This window comes from Ictidomys tridecemlineatus, chromosome 2, assembly GCF_052094955.1.
Source record: "Ictidomys tridecemlineatus isolate mIctTri1 chromosome 2, mIctTri1.hap1, whole genome shotgun sequence".
Classification (NCBI taxonomy): domain Eukaryota; kingdom Metazoa; phylum Chordata; class Mammalia; order Rodentia; family Sciuridae; genus Ictidomys; species Ictidomys tridecemlineatus.
This window is the reverse complement of record NC_135478.1, coordinates 216,380,909-216,406,700: the sequence shown is the minus strand read 5'-3', so window position 1 is coordinate 216,406,700 and position 25,792 is coordinate 216,380,909. Positions and strand designations below refer to the sequence as shown.

The window sequence follows — 25,792 nt, the reverse complement described above, 5'->3', positions numbered from 1 at the left end:
ACATATTGGTAGTGGTAATTGAATCTATGGGTGCTTCTACACTGAGCCACATCCTCAGCCCATTTAGAGGGAGGATCTCCCTGGGTTGCTTAGGGCCTTGCTAAGTTGCTGAGGCTGGCTTTGAACTCAACAGTCCTCCTGCCTCAGCCTCCCAAGCCACTGTGATTACAAGCGTGCTCCACCTCACCTGGCTGTATTAGTCATTTTTAAGGAACCCCTGAAGACACGAGTCGGCCCCTCTTTCCTCACTAGGGATGGGTGGGTCTCACAATAGCTTTCTATGTATATTAATACTAAATGTACTGAGGCTACTTCTTTGAGCCAGCAAAGAGCAAGAGTGAGAAGCTGGAAGAATGATGGAGAGGATGGGATGGTTAGTGGTACATACCAAAATGTATCATTTTGCCCAAGCAATGAAGCCTCGTCTGGTATAGATGGTCACTAGTATCCAGAGTTTATATTCAGATGGACTTGAAGGACTGGAACTAGAAGGTTCTAGGCTGACAAACCCACCGAGGGGACCTAAAACAGCAGTTGGAGGTTTAGATAATCTGAACTTCTGTCCCGTGTCTCTCTCCTTTGATGCACAGCATAAAAAAAAAAAAGAGGAGTGCAGAGAAGAAAGGGGAGGGAGGTCTTCATAGGTAATGAAATCAGAGTGATGATCAAACAAAACGGAAACAAGAGGTTATAATGAAGTAAAAAAAATAAAGTAAGGAAAGGGAACCGGGGCCTCGGGTTCTACATAGGTACAAATCAGTGACCTATGAATTGGGCTCTGAGCTGCCACAGCAAACAGAAGCACCATCTGTTACCAAATCCCCTGCTCTCTCCCCGACCTGCGGGGCCTGGGAGGGGACAGCCCGTGTGCCTTGGAGAGTTCTACAGAAAACAGTCCTGCTGTCCATCACTAGAAACATTTTATCAAGTGATCTTTTACAAGAACCTAAATGAGGGGGCTCAGTGATCGAGCACTCACCTAGCATGGGTGAGGCCCTGGGTTGGATCCTCAGCACAGCATAAAGATAAATAAAGACATTGTGTCCACCTACAACTGAGTCCTTGGTGCTCTCTCCCACCGTGGCCCAGGTAGCATCTCTTGGAACAGAGCTCTGCTGAGTGGCGTGGAGAGACCCCTATGATGTTGAACTCTGCACAGATTCTGTAGAAGTGCCTGAGGGAATAGAAATTAGAAACCTGAATTAATTGGCCTTGGTCAAAATAAAAGTAAATTATAAATCTTAAGAGTTCTGTGTCAAGTCCTTGCCATTTTTAGTAAGATAAAGAAGAAAGTTTAGAAAATATATATATATTTTTTCTGGTGACATCATGGTCCTAGAGACCAAAAAGAACTATCAGTGGGGAATAGATGGTAACTAAATTTACGTAAGTTTTTGGTAGATTGTGTTCCCTATTAAAACATCAAGAAACTTCTTTGAGCTCGTTAATACAAAATTCTCTAGGAGTTCAGTCTGCATTAAATGCAAAGTTTTTAGACTATAACTTTTTATCTGTGTATATACAATGTTGAATTCATTTAATCTGAAACACGTTTTATATTCATTGAAGATGTGAATAAATTCCTATCGTTTCTTATTCATTAGACTCATCATTATGTGACATTGAGTTGCCTCTTCTGTTATTAAAAAAAAAAAAGAAGGGAAAGAATCAGTTCCTGGGTTTAGTATTTTCCCTGTTGGCTGTCTAATTAAAATAGAAATGGCAATTCTAGGAGATTTGAACTCCAAACAATGAGCAGCTCAGTATCTCTCATATCTCTACTGAAGTTCAGATTTTGATCCAGTGCATAGTTGGAATGTTTAGAGGAGAAAGTACACTGTGTTGTCTTTAGATGTGCCCTGCAGGTTTTATTTTTTATAACTAATTTTTTCTTTCTTATATGGGAGATTGAACCCAGAACCTTGCACATGTTGGGCAAGTGCTCTACCACTGAGCTACATTCCCAGTCCTTTTCATTTTTTTTTGTTTGTTTTGTTTTGAGACAGGATCTCACTAATTTGCCCAGGCTGATCTAAGCTTTGTGATCCTTCTGCCTCAGCCTCCTGAGTAGCTGGGATTCTAGGTGTGCAGCACCATACCTGGCTATAACTAAATATTTAATAAGAGTTGGGCAACCGAGTGTACCTCTCTAGGAAATTGAGGTGCAGAAATTTTCACTAACAAAGGGTTGGTGCCTTTGCTTGGTATGATTTTTCTGGAATTGATATCCTTTTAGGGAAATTGAGGAGCTTAATCAGGACTTGTATATAGATGGTGGACTGGGAGATGCTGTGGTGTTAGAGGTGATGGTGGAACAGTTGGGCTGTTGGGTAGCAATAGAACAGGACATAGTTATAACAGGAGAGTGGAGCCTGGTGATCACTGGGTTTGCAACAGGTGGAGTGTACAGATGCAGTTGCTCACAGATGCTTACCAGAACTTAGCTAAGTGTGGGCGTTATGGAAGCAGACATGGAAGAGGGGCAGGGGCTCTAGGCCTGAGAGGGCTGCTCAGAGTCAAGGCAAGCTATAGCTCTAGAAAGCCTAGGTTTCAGGAAAAATTGAGGCACAGGACAGAAGCCAAGACCTGGTCACTGCAACTGAGACATACATTCAAGTTTTCTGGAAGAATAAATAATCGAAGGCCCAACCTTATTCAATCATCTCCTCATGGATGCCGAACTGCAGTACCGTAGAACACTCTAGGACACATGATGGCCATTAAATTAATGACAGCTAGAAGGACTAATGGAAGTGTCTCACAAAGTTGTCACTGCCTGCCACTCAGGAGCATGAGACAACACTGTCTGGTGATTTCCAAAGAGCTAGGGCAAACTTAGACCACATACTTGAAAAGCTGAAGGAACCCTTACGAAAGCAACACCTGGCAGGTGACCTGGACAGGACACAGGTGTGAGAGAGGAGAAAGACGCTCCAGCCTTGAGAGCTGTCTCTGGACAGAGCCCCTCCTGGTCAGCTGACTGTAGGAGCTCCTGATTCCCTTGCGGACGTGCATCAGCCAGTGCCTGAGCATCACCTTGGATGTGGGTGTGGACTGACTTGAAGGGAAATGTCACCCTTGGAGACTTTACCATGACGCACAAACACAAGTACAGTGTGTGGACAAGGCCCAAGAAGGTTACAGGGTGACAAGCCAGCTCATTGACTTGATGGTACTGTCCAGCAGGACGGCCTCTAGCCTCATGTGGCTATTAAATTTACATAAATTTAACTTAGGACCTCAGCTCCACAGTGGATGGCACTAGTCGCATCTTGAATGCTCGGTGCCACGTTGAGCTAGGCTACTGAAGGAGTTAAAAATAAGCCACTCTGGAATATGGGCTGCTGTGAGTTTAAGGCACTTGAAAAACAGCAGGTGCAGAAAGATCAGTCTGACCTCCCTTCTCTTTCTTTCTTTTAAAATATTTTTTAGCTGTTGATGGGCCTTTATTATTTTTTAAAATTTATTTGTATGTGTGCCGAGAATCGAACCCAGTGCCTCAAGCATGCTGGGCAAGCGCTCCACCGCTGAGCCACAACCCCAGCCCTCCCTTCTGTTTCTTAAAGCAGGAGATGAAATTCTGTTGGGAGGATGATGGCCAGCATCTCATTAAGGGGTTCTTCTTCCTGCCCAGGACAGTCCAAGCCACCCTAAAGCTTAAAATCTCAAATAATTGGTAAATGACAAAGCACTGTATTTACAGAAAGTGAAGCCCCTGATAGATGTAGTCCATATGGGTTCTGGAACTAGACAAAGGCAAAATGGCTCTGGTGGTTTATTTAAGGGGATACATCAAAGGCAGAGGTAAGGTTTCCAGGGCCGAGTCTTGCTTCCTGAGGTCTTGCAGTCAGCAGATTGATTGACATCTTGGCAGGTCACACCCATCTTAGGTGCTGTGTGGGATCTCAGGCGGAGCTTGAGGGGGAAGTTCACCTGCTTCAGGCAATCAGTCCCTGTGGGGGGGTGCCAGGGGGAGTTCCCAGTGCCCCACTTATCCCCTCACGATGATACTATGCACAATAGTCCACACATAGCCCACAGACGGTTTGTGACATAATTCTATGTGAAAGACCCTCCCCTACCAGAAAGAGGGTCATGTTCTTATCAAGGGCAGGGCTTGGAGGCAGAGGGAAATCTACAAACGTGCCCTGTTAGGCAAACCTCATCCTCCTGGCGACTTTCCCACCCACTTCACTACCCCAGGCCAAGCGCCTTTACTGTGTCACATGTTTATAATTTACTACTCTGTTGAATGCAGCATATAAGTTTTTATCTCTGAGGCCACTTTGGGTATCATTTCCTTATGAAGGCTTCCCACACCATGTAAAAGTTGCATTAAATAAGTTTGTATGCTTTTTCTTATGTCAGTTTAATTCTAAGGCCCAGCTTTTACCATAAAAGGGTAAAAGCAAGATTTTGCCTTCCCTATAACACCATATAGGACAGCACAGAGAACATTTCCATCATTGCAGAATATTCTAGTAAATAGCACTGGTCTAGACCCTTCAGCCTGTCAAATCCAAGTGAAGTCCACAGACCAGCAGCATCAACATCATCTCGGAGCTGTTGAAATGTGGAACCCCAAATCCTTCATCATGATCTGTGCTTTTATTAGATTCCTAAGTGACTCACATGTACACCAAAGTTGGAAAGGCTTTGGCTTTTCCAGCTAGGAACAGGGTGGGTTCTACAAAGCTGAGTAGGGATTTGCTAGATTCAAGACTTCAGCTAGTCGGTTGGGAAGCCCTCGGGCCCACAGATATTTTTGCCTGACCAACTTAAGTTGGTTTTTGGGTCCAAAAAATGTACATGGTGGGGCTGTGGCTGTGGGCTCAATGGTAGCACACTTGCCTGGCATGTGTGAAGCACTGGGTTTGATTCTCAGCACCGCATATAAATAAATAAAATAAAGATCTATCAACAACTAAAAAATATTTTAAAAATGTATGGTTTATCAGGCTTATCATGGCAGCGATCTCTTTCCCAATCATTCCCATCTCAGTGCCACTGCAATAAACACCTTCGTGGCCTGACTTCATTGTTGTATGCTGCAGGTTAGAAAGTTCTAACATCTTCTATCCTTTGTTCTTGTTCCACCTCCTGAAACACATTCAGATTTAATCTCATTGCATTATGTGCAAGTGCGTGAATGCTCAGATATGCTCTCCAAAGCTACACGGATGAACTCTGGCCCTTCTCCATGCTGGACGTTTCTTTGGATGCCTTCATTCTGGTGCCCTCCCTTCTCATCCAGTAGGCATTTCCATTAGGGATGAGCAAGGGAGTGGGTACAGCTGACAGCTCAGGAGTCTGCAGTGTCATTACAGGGACTGTATGTTCCTGCAGCAGCTCTCCACCATGAGCTGCCGGCAGGATTTTCCTGTCATTAGCCTCTCTGTGTTAGTTCACAAGAAACAAGTGTTTCACCTCCATTAAATATTGGGAAGCCCTGCTGTTAGGGGCTCATATCCAGTCTGCCCTTGCCTGCTGCACTTGCCCTGGGGTGGGGACCGTGGAAGGGCGGCCTTGCTAGCTCCCTTGCAGCACCAGCACACTCCCCTTTACCCAGTTATGCTGTCAGATGCTTCACATATCCCTGAAGCCTGAGATCAGATCTTGATGTTGCTTGAGCATTCCTCACGCCTTTGTTAATATCCCCCGTCAGGGACAAATCCAAGGGAATTTTCAGTGTAGGGGGCGGACCACAAAAGGGTGTGACTGGGCTCCACCTTGCCACCTGGCTTGGGAACAAGATGCCCTCCTGTTCAAATTGCATGTCTAAAAATAAAACCATTAAAGTCTTTACCTGTTTTTGTTTTTAAACTAGAGCAACAACCAGCCCGGTTCCAACATCGACTCCACATATCTGGAGTCCATGTTCCAGTCCTACCCCAGAGGAGTGGTGCCCTTCCAGGCGGGGTCACGGAACTACGAGCTGAATTTCCAAGGTGAGTTTCTGTCTGGCAGGGTCCTGTGTGGCTGGACCCCAGCACACCTGTACATGTGGGGGCAGGGACAGCCCAGGTCAGGGTTCTTTGTAGCCAGGTGAGCAGTCCAGCGGGAGTGGCAGCCGGCAGCAGTGGGACCTATGTTCTAGAGCCCTAGCTCTGGCAAACCCCAGCTGTGCAGCCCTGAAAGTGCCCCTAGGCCCGGATCCTCATCTGGAAAGTCAGAAGTTTGGACTAGGTTTGGGGGTTCTTTAGCTCTGTTGGTCTGAGTTTCTGATTCTGGGTGGGCAGGTGAATTTTTCAGGTGTTGATGGCTACAATTGAGGTCTTGCGCCTTTGGACACCTTCAGAGTTTTAGAAACTCTGTTCCTTTGAGATTTCATCACTAGATCAATGGTTTCATCCATCAATTTGACTGAAGCCCTGTGCTTTCTGCCATATTTATTTAAACCACCCCAGAAGGCTCTTCTGGTTAGCATGCACCAGTCTGTCTACTCTTCTTATGTTTAGTAAGAAAACAGGGCAGGAGCTGCCCTCGCTCTGAAAGTACTGCCCCAGTGGCACACTCCCAAGGCACCCCTTGCTTGGGGTCAGAAACTTGCCCTGCAGGACCAGCCCTGCAGGTATTTTGGAGGAAGTGTCTCTCACAGGTCCTTGACTTCTCAGGTAGTGCCTGACATTTGAGTCCTGTACCACTTAGTGTCCATTAAGTAATGTGGGTTTTTTTTTGTGTGTATGTGTTGGGGGGGGGGATACCAGGAATTGAACTCAGGGGCACTCGACCACTGAGCTGCATCCCCAGCCCTATTTGTATTTTATTTAGAGACAGGTTTTCACTGAGCTGTTAGTCCCTCGCCATTACTGAGCCTGTTTTTGAACTCTCCCGATCCTCCTGCCTCAGCCTCCCTAGGTGCTGAGATACAGGTGTGCGCCATCGTGCCTGGCTAGTAATGTGTTTTTTAAGGACCACTGTACTGGCTGTGGTGTTGGGGATTGAACCTAGGACCTGAGCATGCTAGGCAAACACTGTCCACTGAATTGCGTCCCCAGCCCTTTTACTCACTATTTTGGAAAGCAACCCAACAGCACATTTCAAGACGTGTTAAAATAGTGCTAGTATTTTCATCCCCCCCCTCAAATCTTCCTTAGGAAATAATTGACCAGAAAGTGGGAAATAGAATCTCTAGGCAGTGAAGATCTTTATTGAAGCCTTCTCTGTAGTGTTGAAAAAATAGGAATAGCCTGAATACCCGAGGAATGATGACCAAATAAATAAGGGTATTACATTTCAGTGGGTATTAGATAGTTGTTTAAAACTATGATTATAAAAACTGGGTTAGTAAAAGAAAACCTGGATATTATGTACTTTTCTATGTGTATATTTAAAATGGAAAAAGGTTTCAAAATAATCACTGTAGCAATGTGCCTGTGGGCCACAACTGGAAAGCAAGAAGGAAAATCTGTTCTATGGGATCATGGAATTAAAAAATGACTTACCTGCTGGGTGTTGGTGGCACATGCCTGTAATCCCAGTGGTTCAGAAAGCTGAGGCAGGAAGATCAAAAGTTCAAAGCCGGCCTCAGGATTTTATCGAGATGCTGTCTCAAAATAATAAAAATACAAAGGGCTGGGGATGTGGCTCAGTGGTGAAATGCCCCTGGATTCAATTCCTGATGCCAAAATAATAGTAATAACAACGACCATAAAGACTGTTTATCTTTGGTGTAAGATATGACTCTCACAATTTAAAAGGATGATGGAGAGATGAGAACCAAAGTGCCTCGTTCCTGAGTTTACAGCTATTGAGCCAGTTCCTTTTGTTCACCTGGTTCATAGAGGTCAGAGCAGATTGGGGTGTTCTGGATTGCCTTTTCTATTTCTCTCATTCATCAAATTGGAATTTGAGTGCCATCTGTGTGCCAGACTCTGTCCTGGGCCCCGGGGACACAGTGGTGAAGTTGCTCTCTTGGAGCCTACCTTCTAAAGGGGAGTGAGAGTCCATGAGCAAGTAAGCAGATCAGGTAATTTCAGAAAGTGGCGGCAGCTTTGGAGAAAATGAAAAGGGGACAAAGCAACCAGAGATGGAAGGAGGCAGGGGGAGAGCACCCAGGACGGGCCAAGGAGGAACCTTTGGAATGGAGTGAGCAGCCCTGGCCCACAGGAGGAGAGCCTCCAGGGGAGGGCGGAGCTAAGGCTGAGGCTGGCAGGTGCAGCCAAGCTTGAAGTTTCAAAGAACAGAAGTAGTTCTGCAAAAGATGAAAGCAAAGAGAAACCTGGATTTTTTTTTTAATGTTTATTTTTTGTAGTTGTAGTTGGACACAATAACTTTATTTATTTATTTTTATGTGGTGCTGAGGAATGAACCCAGGGCCTTGCACGTGTGAGGTGAGCGCTCTACAGCTGAGCCACAATCCCAGTCCCCACTCCCCAAACCTGGATTTTTTTTTAAACATGGAAGCCTTGGGAAAATGTTGGGCAGCACTGCAGCATGACCAGAGTTGCTCTGTTTGCTGTTTTTTTTTTTTTGTTTGTTTGTTATACAGCACTTTTTTATTGAGGATTAATTATTACAATAAAATGCATGCGTTTCCAGTGTGCAGTTGGCTCAGTACTGACAAATACCTGTAACCACCATCCTCATCAAGATAGAGAACATTTCCATCAAACCCCCAAAGTTTGCTCCTGCATCCTTGCAGTTGGCTTCTGCTTCCCCTCACTCACACCCTTTACTCCCATTGACAAGCTGTGGCTGGTGTGCTTTATGTCCCTATAGATTAGTTTGGCCTATTCTGGAACTATGTACTCTATACATACCTGGCTTTTTTCACTCAGATGAGGGCAGAACTCATCTATATTTTTGTCCTTTGCTTTTCGTTGCTGAATAATATTCCATCATGAGAATTTATCGTCATTTGTGTATCCATTCACTAGCTAATGGACATTTGGATTATTTCAATTTTTGGTTATTAGAATAATGTAGCTGTGAATATTCATATGCAAGTCGTGGTGTAGATGATAGGTTTTTATTTATCCATAATGTTGAGAAGTGGGATTGCTACGTCATAGCAGCCCATGTTTGAATTCATCAGAAACTACCAAACTTTTCTAACATGGTTGTGTCATTTACAGCAATGTGTGGTGATTTACTGTTTTGTTTTGTTGTTACTGGGGATTGAACTCAGGGGCACTCAACCACTGAGCCACACCCCCAGCCCTATTTTGTATTTTATTTAGGGACAGGGTCTCACTGAGTTGCTTAGTGCCTCACCATTGCTGAGGCTGGCTTTGAACTTGAGATCCCCCTGCCTTTGCCCCTCGAGCTGATGGGATTACAGGTGTACACCAACAGGCCCGGCTGATTTACTTTTTTAAAGGATCACTGTTGTAATCTGAACCAGGACTACAATATGCATGAATTGAAAACGACATTTCACACTTGATGTAAAAAAAAAATAATCGATGAGCTCTATCACATTTCAGCCTACAATCGCTAATGCTTTGTTTAGGGTAGCTAAACAAAACATTTAGTACTGGCTCAATCCCCAGTACCAAAAAAAAAAAAAAAAAAAGAATATTAGATTACTCCGGAATGTTGATTCACTATTTTGCATTTTGAATCTTTGAAAAAGGACAGTGAGGGATACAAGTTTTTTTTTTTTTTTTTAAATCATGGGCAATTTTCATCCAAATCCATACATACACACTTCCATCGTGAACATCTGCTGTGTAAGTAGCCTCTGAAAAGTGAGTCATTTTCTGGGGCTGGTTCTTGATTCTTGTTTGTTTTATTTTTTTCTGTTTAAAGGGATGATTCAGACAAACATAATTTCCAAGACTCAAAAGGATGTCGTCAGAAGGCCGACATTGTTTTCTTCCCAGGATACGAAGCAAATGAGAAGGGAGCCAGAGTAAGTGTGGTCAAGCATGGCTGGCAGGCAGATGTGTGAGATGTTCCTGCCCTGATCTCATCAATTCCTCATGCATCAGGATCCTGTATTCTTGGAAAGCTTCCGCTTGCTTTCCCCTGTAATTCCCTTTTGCATTATCTATGAACAGTCCCTTTACTCATGGATGAGTGAGAGAATAGTAGACCAGAGGACTGAGGGCAGACCTCCATGGTTGAGCACTTGCATAGCATGTGTGAGGACCCGAGTTTCCATCTTCAGCACAGAAAAGAAAATAATAATAATAAATAATAATAAACAACCAGGAGGCCAGCGTTTCCCTCTAACTCACAGGGATTTTAGGCAAGTCTCTTAAGTATCCTGGGCCTCAGTTTTTTCCTGCTATGGCCTACAATCTCAAAAATGGCTGGATTAATGGGGGTATGCCTAGGAAATAATCAAAAGCACTGTTTTTTTGTTTTGTTTTGTTTTGCCGTGACTTCTTCTCTGTATCTCTGTTTGTGCTCTGTGGTTTATAGAGGATGTGACACGGGGAAAGAGATGGAGAGGAAAAAGGGACAGGGTAGTTCTTGAGCAAGGATTTAGGAGAAAGATGACGTTGGTTAAAGAAGTTTTTTGTTTTGTTTTAATTTATTTTTAATAAACATTATAATTACACTGACTTATATTAAAGGGGATATTCAAAGGAAATTTTACTATAGGGTATTCACTCTAATTGCGCATGAAATTCTCAGTAAAATCTACTTTATTCACTTTGAACTAGGATTCCCCCACCCCCACCCCCCACCCCCCTCCACTGGTAATGTGTGGATTTGTCAAACAGGTTTCAAGGTAGGTATAAAATTAAGGTAGTCTGATTAGGTTCCTTTGGTTGTAGGAATTGAAGGTATTTCATTAGAAAGGGAAGGATAAATATGAGAGAATATAGAAAATAACATCCCGAGAGAATCCAGGATGGGTTTGGGGCCCAGGGATGGGAGTTAGTTCTCATTTGCCAAAGAGTCAGAGTCGTCTGGGATCACAGGTCCTTGCCTGTGACCAGATCAAAGGCTGGCTCCAAATCACCTAAGTTCAAATTCTGCCCACTGCTTATTAGCTGTGGGGATCTGGACAAGGTGTTCACTACTTACTAATTTCTCTGCTTATTATTTTTATTCCCCATGGCATTAACAGACTCATTGACTATGTGTGTGTGCATGTGAACATGTGTGTATATACACTCCTGTCAACCAGTCTGAAAACAGAGTACAGTACAATAAGATACTGACTTATTAGCTACTCACAGTGGCACATGCGTGTAATCCCAGTGGCTTGGGGAGGCTGAGGTAAGGATTGCAAGTTCAAAGCCAGCCTCAGCAATTTAGCAAGGCTCTAAGCAACTTATTGAGATCCTCTCTCAAAAACAAAACAAAAAAACTGAAAAGGGCTGGGCATGTGGCTCAGTGGTAGAACATCTGGGTTCAATCCCCAGTACCTTCCCCCACCAAAAAGATACTGACTTATTAATGTTGGGAGAACAATATGCACATAACTTTTACCACAGTATATATAATTCTTCTGTTTTACAATATTGTTAGTCTTTCACTGGGCCTAATTTATAAATTAAACTTTATCATATGTAGGATAAATTAGGAAAAAACAGTACCTATAGGGTCCAGAACTACCTGCAGTTTCAGGTACTTGTTGTGGGATGTTGGTCTGATATATATTTCCCTCAGGTAAGAGGGGACTACTACATGCATGATTGACTGAATTCTAACCTCAGAGTTCCAAACTTTTGCAACTAGTAGCCTAATATCCTCTGAATTTCTCCTCTTGCCTTGCTTTAAAAAAAAAAAAATACACTGCTGGGGATGTAATCCAGGAGTGCTTTACCACTGGGCTTGGGCTACATCCCCATCCACTTTTGTTTTTTATATGGGGCCTTACTGAGTTGCCCTGGCTGACTATGAACTTGCAATCCTTCTTCCTCAGCCCCCCCAAGTAGCTGGGGTTTTTAGGCATACAACACCATGCTTAGCCTGCTCTGAGTTTTGTGTGTGTGTGTGTGTGTGTGTGTGTGTGTGTGTGTGTGTGTATGTGTGTGTGTGTGTGATGCTGGGGATTGAACCCAGGGCCTTGAGCATGTGAGGCAAACACTCTACCAACTGAGCTATATCCCCAGCCTCTGCTCTGGATTTCTTAATTCAGTTTCTCAAGAATTAGAATTAGGGGCTGGGGTTGTGGCTCAGTGGAAGAGCGCTTGCCTACCATGTGTGAGGCACTGGGTTTGATTCTCAGCACCACATATAAACAAAATAAGTAAGAAAACAAAGGTCCATCAACGACTAAAAAAATTTTTTTTTTAAATTAGAATCATATCAATCTAGCTAATCTAAGACCCCCTTTTAGTATGTGTAATGTTCAAATTAATAAAGTTAAAAATATTACAGCGTAGTTTGTGCCCTAGTGGAGCTTACATTCTGTGGATGAGATAATACCTAAGTAGCTGCAGTCAGGTGCCACACAAGGACATGGAAGTTCTGGTCAACAACAAGCCACACACCAACCGCCAACCCACATAGCCTAGCCTAGTGAACTGTACCCCTCGGATTTATGCAAACCCCTCCAATGAGGTCCTTGCAGCAGAATGGCCTAACGATGCATTTCTCAGCACACAGTGCATGACTGTAGTCCTTCTTTGGGTAAATGTCATCCCTAGCAAAGCCCTTTCTCACTGCCCTTTCTCTCCCCTCCAGTACCCAATTATCATCTCCTCAAAGCTCTTGAAATGTTTTGGATTATTCATGGACATACACGAAAAGTGAAGGGAGTAAATGAATGAAATGGATTGAGAAAAAGGGTGTCACAGGGGCTCATGCAGAGAAGGAGCTTTAATACTGCTGTCCCCAGTCCAGTAGGGACACAGCTTCTGTAGGACTAGGACAAGGGCTGTGAGGGCCTGTGCAGTGCTTGGGGATTTGAACTACAGCACACTCTGTAATCCACGGGCATCTATTATTTTATGTAGGTGGACACAATATCTTCATTTATTTATTTTTATGTGGTGCTGAGGATCCAACCCAGTGCCTCACATGTGCTAGGCAAGCGCTCTACCACTGAGCCACACCCCCAGCTCTCTATGGGCATCTTAACCCGTGTGTTCTCAGTCTGCACTACAGATACAAGCACAGAGTGGAAATCTGAGTTTAAAATATAGATAAGTTGGGGCCGATTTTTCTCATTCCCTAAAAGTCTTCATTTTATACAAAAGGATCTTTAAATGATTTTTCCATAATGCATTTAATTTTTAAATGTGATAGTTTGAATCATGTTAAATTTCAAACACTAGCAAAAGTAGAAAGAATTGAAGGATAACCTACTGGGTACTGAACACCTGACATCAACAGCTGTCGCTGTTTTGCCACCATGTTTCGTCTGTTCTTACTATCATCTGTGATTTTTTTGGGGGGGGTTGGAATATTTGAATATAAATCACACCTTTGTTGTCATGCAAATATTTTATGCATGTTTCTAACAGATAAGGAGTTTTTTTTTAAGGTGGACACAATATCTTTATTTTTTTGTGGTGCTGAGAATCGAACCCAGTACCTCATGCATACTAGGCTAGTGTGCTACCACTTGAGCCATATCCCCAGCCCCAGATAAGGAACACTATACAATAGTATTTACCTACCTAACAAAATTGGCAGTAATTCCTTAACATCATCAAATACTCAGCAGTGTCCTGTTTTCCCGTTGTCACGTAAGTGACATTTTACAGTTATCTCAATCCACATCCAAACAGGGTCTGGACATTGTGTTTAGTTGATTTGTTTCTTAAGTTTCCTTTACTCTATTATAGTCTCCTCCTCCACTTTTTTTCATGCAATTTATTCATTTTTTTTTAAAAGAAACTTTGTGATTTGACCTATAGAATTCCCCCCATGCAAAATGTAACAAATTGTATCCTCATGGATGGATGGGTCATTTCTGTAAATGAATGATGAGATCTGAGGACTGATTAGATTCAGTATCAGGTTTTTGGTAGAGAATACCCTACAAGGAATGCTTTCTACTTCTTGTCACATCTTATTAAGGAGTCAGGCACCATTAGACTGTCCTGTTTTTAGTGATTTAGAGTAAGGAGAGGTTTTGGTCACTTCAATCTGATCCTTCCATCATAGCATTCTCCATCTGATCTGTCAATTAATGGTCTTAGTAGCTATTGATGGTCACTGGTTAAGTCCAGTGGGTACCATTAATTATTGCAAATGGTGGTTTTCTCATTCTATTGATTCTCTTGCAATTATTGGCTCTGATTCATCTAAAAAAACCTTTTTCTTCCTCTGTGGTTATCCTGAAATATAGTTAATGCAGCTGAGATAGCATTCTTTCCCCCAACCCATTGCTGTACTTAAGTGTTTATCATTTGACCCAAAGGTATAACTGATACTTGCTTTATTCTAACACATTAGGATCTTTGAAGCTTAAATCAAAATATGAAAAAAATCCATATGTTTACACTTTAAATCAGTGGAGAAATGGCATTTTATTTACTAAATTGTGAATAGTTACTGAATTTTTTTAAAAAGGATGATTATGATACATCTATGTCAGGATTAGGCAAGGATGTACTTCGAAGAAAAATAAATAAGCACTGCATCTCTCTAGGAAGTTATGGATAGAAAGTCACTTGGAGACCACTGAGCCACATCCACAGCCCTATTCGGTATTTTTATTTAGAGACAGGGTCTCTCTGAATTTCTTAGTGCCTCACTTTTGCTGAGGCTGGCTTTGAACTCTCCCATCATCCTGTCTCAGCCTCCTGAGCTGCTGGGATTATAGATGAGCAGCACTGCACATGGCTTTTCTTTCTTTCTTTCTTTTTTTTTTAAACTACAAAAGATTTTATTGTGTGAATATATAGCAGTATATTGCTTGCTGACACATTTTTATTTGCAGTCATTTGCAATTATAAGCATTGCCTCTATTTAATATTTTGTACATAGATCATATTGTGCATGAATGAGTTACCCTAAGATAAAATTGGATTCCTAAGTCAGAAGATTTGTACAGTTTTAATTTATGACAGGTACTGGCTGAATTGCTTTCTCTAAGGATTGTGCCAATTGATAGTCCCACCGAAAGTGTACAAGAGTCCCTATTTTCTCAAATCTTTGTAAGTCTAATTATCAAACATTTTGATCTGGGCTGGAGATGTAGCTCAGTGGTAGACCTCTCTTGCCCAATATTCAGGAAGCCCTGGATTCCATCCTCAGTTCTGCAAAGGAAAGAAAGTAAATGTGTTATTAGTTGAAAATGGTCTTTTAATCTCAGAAGAGTTTTCATTTAAGAATAAGGTTGAAGGCAGGGGATGTGGCTCAAATGGTAGCGTGCTGGCTTGCGATGCACGAGGCACTGGGTTCGATCCTCAGCACCACATTTAAATAAATAAAGATATTGTGCCCACCTAAAACAAACAGACAAACAAAAAAGAATAAGGTTGAGCGATGGGTTTGTGGCTAAGTGGTAGAGCGCTTGCCCTAGTGTGTGTGAGGCACTGGGTTCAATCCCCTGCACCACATTAAAATAAACAAATGAAATAAAGGTATTGTGTCCATCTGCAACTAAAAAATATTTAAAAAAGAATAAGCTGTTTTTTGTTTTTTGTTTTTAAAGAGAGAGAGAGAGAGGAGAGAATTTCTTAATATTTTTTAGTTTTCGGTGGACACAACATCTTTATTTCATTTTCTTATGTGGTGCTGAGGATCGAATCCAGCCTCCCCGCCCCCCCCCCCCCATGCCAGGCGATCGTGCTACTTCTTGAGCCACATCCCTATCCCAATAAGCTGTTTTTTGAAATGTTATTTTTCAAATAAATAACCACAAAAAAGGAAGAAAGAAAGCAAGCCAGTCACTTGGACATGAGAAACGTAAAGCCAAGTGAATTTTCATTCTCGATTTATAGCCATCAGGTGGCACAGACTGCAGCAGAGGCTTTGACCATGTCCTCGAAATCGCTTCCTCAGCCGGACCTTGGCTCCCACCCTCCAAGTAAATATAAGGTACTTGCTTTTTACTTGATTGGTGGGTGAATCCTTTAAAGGTGGGAGAAAATAGTTTGCTACCACCATGTGTGTTTGTTGATTTGAATGAATGAATTGCTTCCATAAAACTCTGGGGTCAAGATTCAAAGACAGACATCTAAATGTGACCGTGTCACTTTCCCAGAGGACAACTAGCCTCCTTGGGAGCCTCATCATTTTGGGGGCTTGGCCACCCAGGATGGTATCTGAGCAGCTCCTGACAACAATCTGTGAGGTGGACATTAATACCTCTATTGTACAGATGAGAAGACCAGCTCAGAGAATACAAATGACTTGGCTCAGTGGGCTTCACTCTGCCACTAGCCTGATAGGGGAGAGACTGTTCCTAGACTTGAGCCTCCATGTTTGGCTTCAGCCCTGGCGCTGAAGAATTTGCCTGGATTCCTTCAATTCCTCTGTCACTGCATTGGTTTGAAGCTTTAAGCAAGGGACTTGTAAAGCCACTAGGCTAAATCAGTGCCAGGGACATCCCGTTGTCCTTGGGTATAGTGCTTAGTTGGCCTGAAGTCACCTGAACCGTTAGGCCCACTGTCTAGTTGGGTGTCCACACCTGGAATGAACCCCCTGATCCAGGCTATCCCCCAGCTGTTGGGAACTGGCAATGACCCTTATTGCACCGGGGCCACACCCATAGATGTACCATGCTTCCAATGTTTCCTGCTTCACATTAATATATTTAAAAAAATTTTTTTTTAGTTGGAGGAGCTCGATAGCCTAAGCGCAGAATATGCCAACATAAGTGACTATTTTAAAGCTTCCATGAAAAATTTCAAGATTGAAAGGATAAAGAAGATCCATAACCAAGAGCTCGAGAAGAATTTTGAAAGGTTGGTGGCCATGTGATCATACTGCTTTCCATAGAATTTGGAAGGATTGGTTCTGATCTGACAAAATGTATATTTGCTGGTTTAATTTAGTAGTCACATAACTACTCTAATATTTGGTCTCGGTTTTTTTTTTTTTCATTGCCTAAAAATCTCAGCTTTCCAATTTTACAGTTTAATGATTCTATAAGTCTATTCTTTAAATGTCTTCATAAATTTATCATTTTATAGCCACTGCCTAAGTTTTCCATTTTGAAATGGAATGGAATGAAATTTAAATGATTAGACTTCAGTTGGGATTAATGTTGTGAAATAGACTGGGAGAGGAATGTTCTTGGTGTTAAGTCTTGTCATTTCCAATATTAGGAAGAAATCGGAGATGCAGACAGAAGAAAAATTGCTGTTTTATGCAACAAGCCGTACCAATGTGGATTATATTTGTTCTTATAATTTCAACTGGTCTGTGCATGGACTTCATGAAATCAAATATGGAAAAGGTGTGTGCTGGAACAGAGATGCTAACTAGTAGAGTCATAATCAGACTTTCTAAGTGCTTCTAGTAAGAGGTGTATGTTATTGTTTTTATAGCATGTCCAGGCTTTAGTTATCATAGAAAATAAGCTCACAGTAGCCTTAAATGCACAGATTAGAATGGTTCAGTTGACTTGGAGATTGAGTGAGGGGCCTTAGCCTTGCTCCTGACATCTTCTGTTCTTTCTGGGAGTCACCCAGCTAAAATGGCAGAAAAAGAAATGAAATAGGAAATTTTCTAAAAATTTTCATAAAATGAAAATAGGAAATTTTCTCTTGTCAGGAAATTGTTGATCTGCTGGGTATGGAAATCTCCGTGGTCATCTGGGGTGTTCTAAAGTTAGGATGATGCATCAGCTTTCTTTGGAAATCTTTGTCAGGGCTAATTTCTTGCCCTTCTTTGGACACTTTCCAAGACCTATCTATCAGTAGTAATTGACCTTTGTTCCTAAAAATGTATGGCATGTGGACTGGATCTCTGGCTCATGGGTTCCAAATTAATTCGTCCAACTCGCCCTGTGTGAGTTGCTTGGATGGGATTCCTGTGCTGTCACCATATGGTCATTGCACCTACTGGCTCTCCCTATCACTGTGAGCCTCATCCATAGCAGATGTTTCCCCGTTATTTCAGGGGGGTGCTGTTATCTAAGGATACTCATGTCATAAATATTTGTTTAAGTGGCTTTTTTTCTACCCTTCTTTACAAAGGTGGGTTTATAGATCAGTAAGATACTGTTGACATATGCTTAGTCCACCCAATCATCTGATTCTGTGTAAAAAATCCTTTCTTTATATACTATGTACCTTCTTCATAATAATTCTCAAAACTTTTTCTGATTATTTCTAGGAAATCACTTTGCAAAAGAAGCCTTCTCTTCCCATAAAAATTGCCAGGATGATGTTAAAAGCCTGGTTATGTTTGTAGCCCGAGTCCTGGTTGGAAATGTTGCCGAGGGAAGAATGACGTATAGGATGCCTCCTCCACGCAGTGACAGCTGTGTGGATAACACTGTGAATCCCTCCGTTTTTGTCATCTTTCATAAGGATCAGATGTACCCAGCATATGTGATTGAATACACTGAGATGGATAAAGCCTGCGTGATTTGTTAGGAAGGATGCACACCAATTCTGTTCACATGTGGGACCAACTTGTCCCGGTTATAGTTAGACTTTAATATTTTCTTATCAAGTTACCTAATGTCTTAATTCAGTGGTACCCAAATTTTGCTGCAAAAAAATTCCGATGCGCCTCATTCTGATAAAATCACTCTTTCCAGGGGTGACAGCCAAGTAGTGGCATTTTTTATAGCTCTCGAAATGCTTCCAGCATGCTAGAAAGTTTGCATTGTCTTAGCTGTCAAGGCTCATTTCTAAATTTTCTACAGTTATATTAATCTCTCTCATTGCTTTGAGTTTTACGTATAGCACGGTTACGTTTTGGTTAAATTAAAAGAAAATTAATTTGGGAAATTTGAGAGAAATCTAATAATACCTATGCAAATAAGCACATAGGACATTACAGCCTTGGGTGGAAGATTATGAACAGCTGCTGGAAAAGTGCCTAGGGACACACTGAGGGGGGGAAATTAAATATAAATGCTTTTATAGACATAACCGCAGTACTATACCCTACCATGTGATGAAACTAATTTGGGGACACGTTTATCTGTCTCTGCCTGTATTCAGAAGGCAGACTCCATAATAAGATTCTGGGATGCAATAAATAAGAGCCATCAAGTATGTCTCAGAAAAAAGCAAGCAACTAGAGCTCAAAGCCCATTTGGGCTCTTTATATAGTGAGGACCAAGTAGACCTTTATGTTCTAACTAATGTGATTACAGAGAAGGTATTTTGCATGCCAGGCTTTCATGAAGATGTCTGTATTTTAGAAGGACTGCAGTAATCATATTCACATAACTAGGAATGATGAATCTGAGTGCTATTGTAGTCGTTTGCTGGAGTTGAGAGTCACCAAGGAATTAGGAGCAGGACATTCCTAAGGATGGACCTCTTATGAGATGAGATGTGTTTATTGGTGAGCACAGAATCTGAACAAAGAGAATAAAGTCCCAAGCAGGGACCTTGTGCCTGCTGGGGCTTCTTTTTATAAAAATAGTGAATTGTACTGTAGTATAGTCCATTTTTAGAGCATTTGAGGTGCCTGGACCAATATCTTCCTTCCTTATTTTGAGTGAGTTTTTTTTTTCCCTTCCAATTTTCCTTTGTCAACATTCTATATCAGTTGCCAAAATTTCATATTAAGTTTTAGATTAGTATAAAAAGCTTCATAATTGCTTGGTTTAAGTGTTTCCACTCATAACATGTAGTTTTTTGTTTTTTGTTTTTTTTTTAACAATAGGGTTATTTTCTGTAAGGCTTCGCACGAGCGGTTGTTTTCATTCACTCTGATCGTGATTTTGAATGGGCACTCTAAATATAGTCACTTAGAGTTCCTGTCTTGACCTTGACCCTTGTGCTGTCGAGGTGCCCTTTATCCAGCTCTTTCCCCATGCCCATTAGGCAGCTCTAGTCGGCTATTTTACAGGCATCTCCAGCTGCACATGCCCATCTGCCTCCCTCACAGGAATACAGTCCTCCCCAAGTCAACAGTGTCACTGGATCCCATCTACCCATGGGGAATTCCAGGGGCTATCCTCGACTCTTGCTGTCCCTCCCACAACATATCCAAGTCTTCCCCAAGTCCCATTTTACCTCTTTAATATCCCTTGGTCCGCTTCTAAGTTGTTCTCCACTTAGCAGCAAGATTGGCCATATTTTAAAAATATTTACTTAGTGATTTTCTTTCCAAACACAAATCTGATCTTTACCTTTAGGATGAAATTCAAAAGCACGATCATGGCCCCATGCGATCCTCCCTTCCCTACCCTCCTATCATTTATTTCTTCTACGTGAGACATCCTGGCTCCTACACATTTCTTTGGTGCCCTCTTCATCTAGTTCAGTGGTTCCTAGCGAGTACTTTTGCCTTTAACCACAACAACAAAAAAAGATAAGTACTTTGCAACATCTATTTTGTTGTCTTCAAAATACATTTCAGTGGTAATATATTCTACCTACACACAATCTGGAAATACAGTAAAATTTAAGTAATATTACTATTAATATAAAAGGCAAACAATGCCCATAATTTGGGCACAACCTTACAGTTCTAGGAGGCATAATGAAGTAATCACATGCTCATTTCTACTTATAACAAATAAATTTGAGCTTGAAAGTAGATCAGAAGCTATGGCATACAAAGAAGCATGGAAAAATTGAAAAAACAGAGACGTGAGTTAGAATAAAAACTAGTGATACAACAACTTACTTGCATGTGATAACACTTGTGTGTATGTGATAGGAGAATGAAATAACCTTCATAGAAAGAGAAAGGCTATGCAAGAAAATTTTCAGATTGTTGAAACAGAGAATATGATATTCTTACAGACGAGCTGTAGATTTTATATGTGAATGTCTAGCGAGACATTAGACATTCAAAATCCGTATGGGGTTTCTGATAATTTCTCACTGTGAGAAATTGTCCATCGTATTGCAAGATGCTCAGCATACTTGGTTCTCATGTGCTGGTTGCCAGTAGCGCCCCACCAGCCTGTATCATAGCAACCACTTATTCTATCATACTTGTTCACCCTTTTTCAGAACCAATGTTTTGCAACATCCCCTTGGCTGTCCTGAGATGATTTATAGATAATGCAACATACTTACACACAGGAATTTCTTCATATATTAACTTGATGGCTCAATTCTACTATTGGATATAGAAAATTAGAAATTTATAATGAAAATAAGGTGAATTTCAATATGTAAATGCTCAGGCATGACTACTTAAGAGTTAGCTAGGGGCTACTTCCTGTAAAGAAGTACAGGAAAGTGAAAGATCAGCATTATGGGTGACAATAGAATGTGGACCAGTATTAGGGTGAGTCATAACAGACCATCTACCTTATCTGTCTATGATAAAGGAAAGGGCGAAATTACCTTCATTGAAGTAAGGATAATAGGACAAGACAAGTTGCAGATTGTCTCAGAGGAAACATGGATTCTTTTCTCTCAGACAAGCTGTAGGTCCTACATAAATGTCCAGCAGGACATTAGACAAGTCGTACAGGGTGCAGAATAGTTATTCAATGTGTGGGACAAACCCACACACTGAAGGACATCTGTTACCCCGACTGCATCTACTCAGTGCCGCTTATAGTCCCCAATTATCATGAAGCCAACTACTACTCATCACATTCCACTGACCTAGATTCACTCAACTGTTACCTCCACCAGGAAAGAGCCCTATAGGTCACATCCTTGCTCCTCTCCCCCGAGGTTTTAGAATACTTTGTGTATTGATATATTCATTTTTGGCATCTATGGAATTTGAGACTGTCTGCTTCCTGCGATAGATTGTAAGCTCCCCAAGGGCTGAGTCGACCCGTCTTAATTTGTTTTGCTACCACTGATGCCCAGCCTAGCCGGGTGTTTGATATATTGATACGCTAGATAGATTTTTAATGAATAAATAAGCTCAACTATTTATGTTATAGTAGTTGAGTAATACTGCTTTTTGTTCTTGTATGCTTAATTTGAGACTATGTAATAAAAACAAAAGAATAATTTTGTTCTGTTGCTTTTTTTTTTTTTTTTTTGGTGTGTGTGTGTGTGTGGGGGGTATTTCCAAAAAGGCAATTTTAGACACTAGTCTATTCAAAGGGGTGGGGTGGGGGCAAGAGGTGACATATCCCTTCCAGGTTATCACTCTGGGGCTCTGACCTAGGAACCTGCTGCCAGGGCATGGCAAGAGGTGTGGTGGAAAAGCCCACTGTTGGTTGGGAGGGAAGGGCTGGAAGCTGGGAACATAACTTTTATACCTTTCCTCCTCTGGCACCTCAGGGACAGCAGGGCTAGGCTGAGGGGCAGGAGGGCCAGGCTGAGGCACAGAAGTTTAACAGTAACTGATCATCAGCAGAATTCAAAAACCCTTCTCTGCTCTTTTATTTGTGCAGCATGGGGGATTGAATCCAAACCCTTTGCTGTAAAGGCACCCACATTCAAATACACAAAAATACTGCGGAACCAAGAAAGAGCAGATATCTGAAGGTTTTTTGTTTTTCCCTGTGTTTATTTACTTTGTCATAGCATGCTCACAATAAAATCTGCAATTATCTAGTTTCTGGGGTGGACTCCTCAGCCGGCATTTGGTGGAAGCAAAGCTAAATAGCAACCACTTCCTGCTCCTAGCTGGACAGCTATCAGGAAAGACAATGAATGCCCAGCAGGAAGTGTGTGGTTAGGGCCTCTGGGGCTATGCTCCAGGACGTGGCTTTGAAAAAGTATGAGGGATAACGGGCAGGTTTCATTTCCAACAGGAAGGGCAGAGGGGATGGATTTATGTCAGCAGTATCAGTGTGGTCCCTGGAGTGAATGATGAGAACCTCTGCTCCAGTAGTGTGCCTGGAAGTGCCATCAGCTTAAGCATGAGCTTCAGGATCCCGTGGAGGACACAGAATCCAGTGGAGGGAACTTTCAAGGACCTGCTTACATGCTCAAGCTCCAAGCCTGCAAGGCCATCCCCAATCTCAACCTCCTGCTTCTCTTTTCCATACCTCTGTAGTCGACTAGGATGGTTTGTTTCCCTCTGTGCCTTTCCCCAGGAATCACCTTTTTTATTCCCAGACTTCAGGGGTGGTACATGCTACAGATGGAGTCTGGAATGTCCCCCAGAGGCCTGTGTGTGAGTGGTTTGATCTTCCTTGTGGCACTTCTGGGAGGTGGTGGAAATCTTTTAAGAGGCGGGGCACACTGGGAGGTTTTAGGTCACTGGTGGACTTGTTCCCCATGCTGGTCCTGTTCACCCTGTTTCTCAGTCACTTCAAGGTGAGCAACTTACTCCATCACCTGCTCCCACCATGATGTACTGTGTTGCCACAGGACCCGTTGGTCATGGACTGGAACCCCCCAAATTCAGCCTTAAATCAAACCTTTTCTCTTTTTAAGTTGATTTTTCTCAATCATTTGTTACAATAATGGGAGGCTGACTCCTAATACCACACATTTGGGGCTCCTGGATCTGTACCTCTGCTGAGGCTCGAATAACTTGTGCAAGGTGTCACAGCGAAGGAAGCCAGCTGCAGAGCCCACAGATGAGGTGTGCTACGGTGCTGCCTCTGCAGGAGGTCTCCCTCTTCCTCTCACCTCTCTACCCTCTCCCTGTACATCTGCTGGTCTCTCCTCCACATTTTTTCTGGCTCACAGTCTTCTCTGCTCCCAATCCCCCATCTTCTCTCAACATTCCTGTGAATGATCCACTCAACAGCCCCAGCCTATCGGTCTCCACCCTCTCTGTCTTCCTCCTCGATCTATCAGGGCACCCACATCCATAACCCCACTGCCATTAGTCAGAATCACTCTAGAACTGCTCTCTCTGAAATTCTAAACTGTTTTCCATCCCTGATCATAGCTTGCCCTTTCAGTCCTCCTCCCACCCCTGTGTCTACCTTCTCCACACATTCAGCCCCTTCCCATCTTCATTTCTGTCCTTATTTAGCCGTGAGTCCATTATTCAACCCCTGACCCCTTTCCATTAATACCCAATTAATTTCAGTTAATCACCCAGAACCTTTAACCTTCTGCTCCTCTACTTGGCAAAACCTAAAAGAGGCTCAGTGGTGAAGGGCTTGCCTAGCTGGCATGTATAAGTCCCTGGGTTCAATTCCCAGCATGGCAAAAAAAAAAAAAAAAATTTATGTTTTGGATTTCCCCATTCATTTTTAATCTACAGAAGTATGCTGTTATTAGGTTGGGGATGACAGCTCAGTGGAATAGCACTTGCCAAATGTCTGAAATAAACTTGCTTTTGCCCTTATAGCAAGACTCCCTTGCTGACCACTTTCTCCTTCACCTGTCTTCTCTTTGTGTCTACACATGACTTACACTTTCCTCTAATCACTCTTCTCAGCTTATAACTTAGGCTGGGTTCCCCCACCCACCCCAAGCAAAGAGAGAAAGATTGAAAGCAAGCAGTTGATGTGGAAGTTGGTCCCAGGAACACTGGTAAGAGGAAGCAGGGAAAGGAAGGCAGATGGTGCAGGCTGCAGTAACAGGCAGGTTATGGCCAAGGGTAGGGCGCTCAATTCCACTGAAGAACCTGGGAGGTTATGAAATATACACTTCCAAATTGTTCCATGGAAGAATGATGAGCTGGGATATCTGTCCCCTCTTAGGTGTAAAATTAACTGACAATAGGAAAAAAAAAAAAAACCATCAAAGTTTATTCATGTGCATATGGAGCACCCAAAAGGGGCTTCTAAATAGTTGAAGAGGAGCTCAGTGTGAGGCCCAGGCAGGAGGATCCAGAGTTCAAAGCCAGCCTCAGCCATTTAGCAAGGCCCTAAGCAACTTAGCAAGACCCTGTCTCTAAGTAAAATATAAACAGCACTCCTGGGTTCAGGCCCCTGTACCAGAACAAAACAAAACAAAAACACCAGTTAAAGAGGAGAAAGGAGGGCAAAATGGTTTCTATGGGAAGAGCAGTTGGGTTTCCAGGGTAACAGAATGGAGAAAAGTTTGGGATAATGCTTGTTTATTAAGTGTGGGAGGGTTTTCTCCCTTTCTTTCTTTGCTTCCATAAAAGTCCCACAGAGAGGGGATCCATATAAGCTCACTTTCAGAAACTTCTGCTTTCAGTGAGATAAGGAGAGCTCCAACAAGATTTCTTTCTGTATCTGTTGAATCTCAAATATCTTTAGTTTAAAATAGTCCTCATATATACTCTGGGCCCAGGTGCGTCCCCACACTGCCAATTCCCTAAAATCCCTGTTGAACCTCAGGGATTCCAGCCTGTCTATTGCCAGCAAGCTCGCTCCTTTGGCTGGAAAAAGACCCTAGGCAGGGAATCCTGGTAAAAAATGTTGAGTGCCAAAAGGACACAAGCTATTACCATTTTTATTCTGATTTTTCTCTTCCTCTACCTGCTTCTTTAATGGTGGTATTCCCCAAGATCTTACCCTCCCATAGTTCTCACAGCTTCAGTCACTATGATGTCACTCAAATCTATATCCTTCCCTTCTCATCTCCCTTAAGGTGTGTGTGTGTGTGTGTGTGTGTGTGTGTGTTTGTGTGTGTATTGAGAACCTTACCTTGTATTGTCCACTGCAAACAAAACTCAATAAAAACTGGGTTGACAGTCTCTCTTTTTAAAAAAAAAGTATATATTTTTTGTAGATGGACACAATACCTTTATTTTATTTATTCATTGATTTTTATGTGGTGCTGAGTATTGAACCCAGTGCCTCATGCCTCATGTGTGCTAGGTAAGTGCACTGCCACTGAGCCACAACCCCAGCTCTGGGTTGAGGGTCTTTTAAAGCCTTTTCTCTTGTTATTCCCTACCTTGTCTTGCTTTTTTAAAATCTGGTCTTCTTATTGTTTCCAGAGGTCTTTCTAAAACATCTGTCCTAGGCTGGGGGTGTAGCTCAACGATAAAA

The 25,792-nt window shown here is 42.3% G+C and overlaps 1 protein-coding gene and 1 non-coding gene across 2 annotated transcripts in view; one reads left to right on the top strand and one right to left on the bottom strand.

The window, feature by feature from the left end:
• Zc3hav1 (zinc finger CCCH-type containing, antiviral 1) overlaps window positions 1-21,923 on the top strand; it is a 56,862-nt gene extending 34,939 nt beyond the window's left edge. Inside the window, exons 8-13 of the mRNA XM_078040612.1 lie at window positions 5,828-5,948; window positions 9,754-9,856; window positions 15,804-15,900; window positions 16,639-16,769; window positions 17,133-17,263; window positions 18,145-21,923. Of these exons, the coding sequence (XP_077896738.1) occupies window positions 5,828-5,948; window positions 9,754-9,856; window positions 15,804-15,900; window positions 16,639-16,769; window positions 17,133-17,263; window positions 18,145-18,407 (846 nt within the window). The 3' untranslated portion in view covers window positions 18,408-21,923. The remainder of the gene's footprint in view (window positions 1-5,827; window positions 5,949-9,753; window positions 9,857-15,803; window positions 15,901-16,638; window positions 16,770-17,132; window positions 17,264-18,144) is intronic.
• Window positions 11,942-12,015, bottom strand: Trnav-cac (transfer RNA valine (anticodon CAC)). The gene has a single exon. It is a non-coding gene; the product is annotated as a tRNA-Val (tRNA).
• Window positions 21,924-25,792: the final 3,869 nt, after the last annotated feature.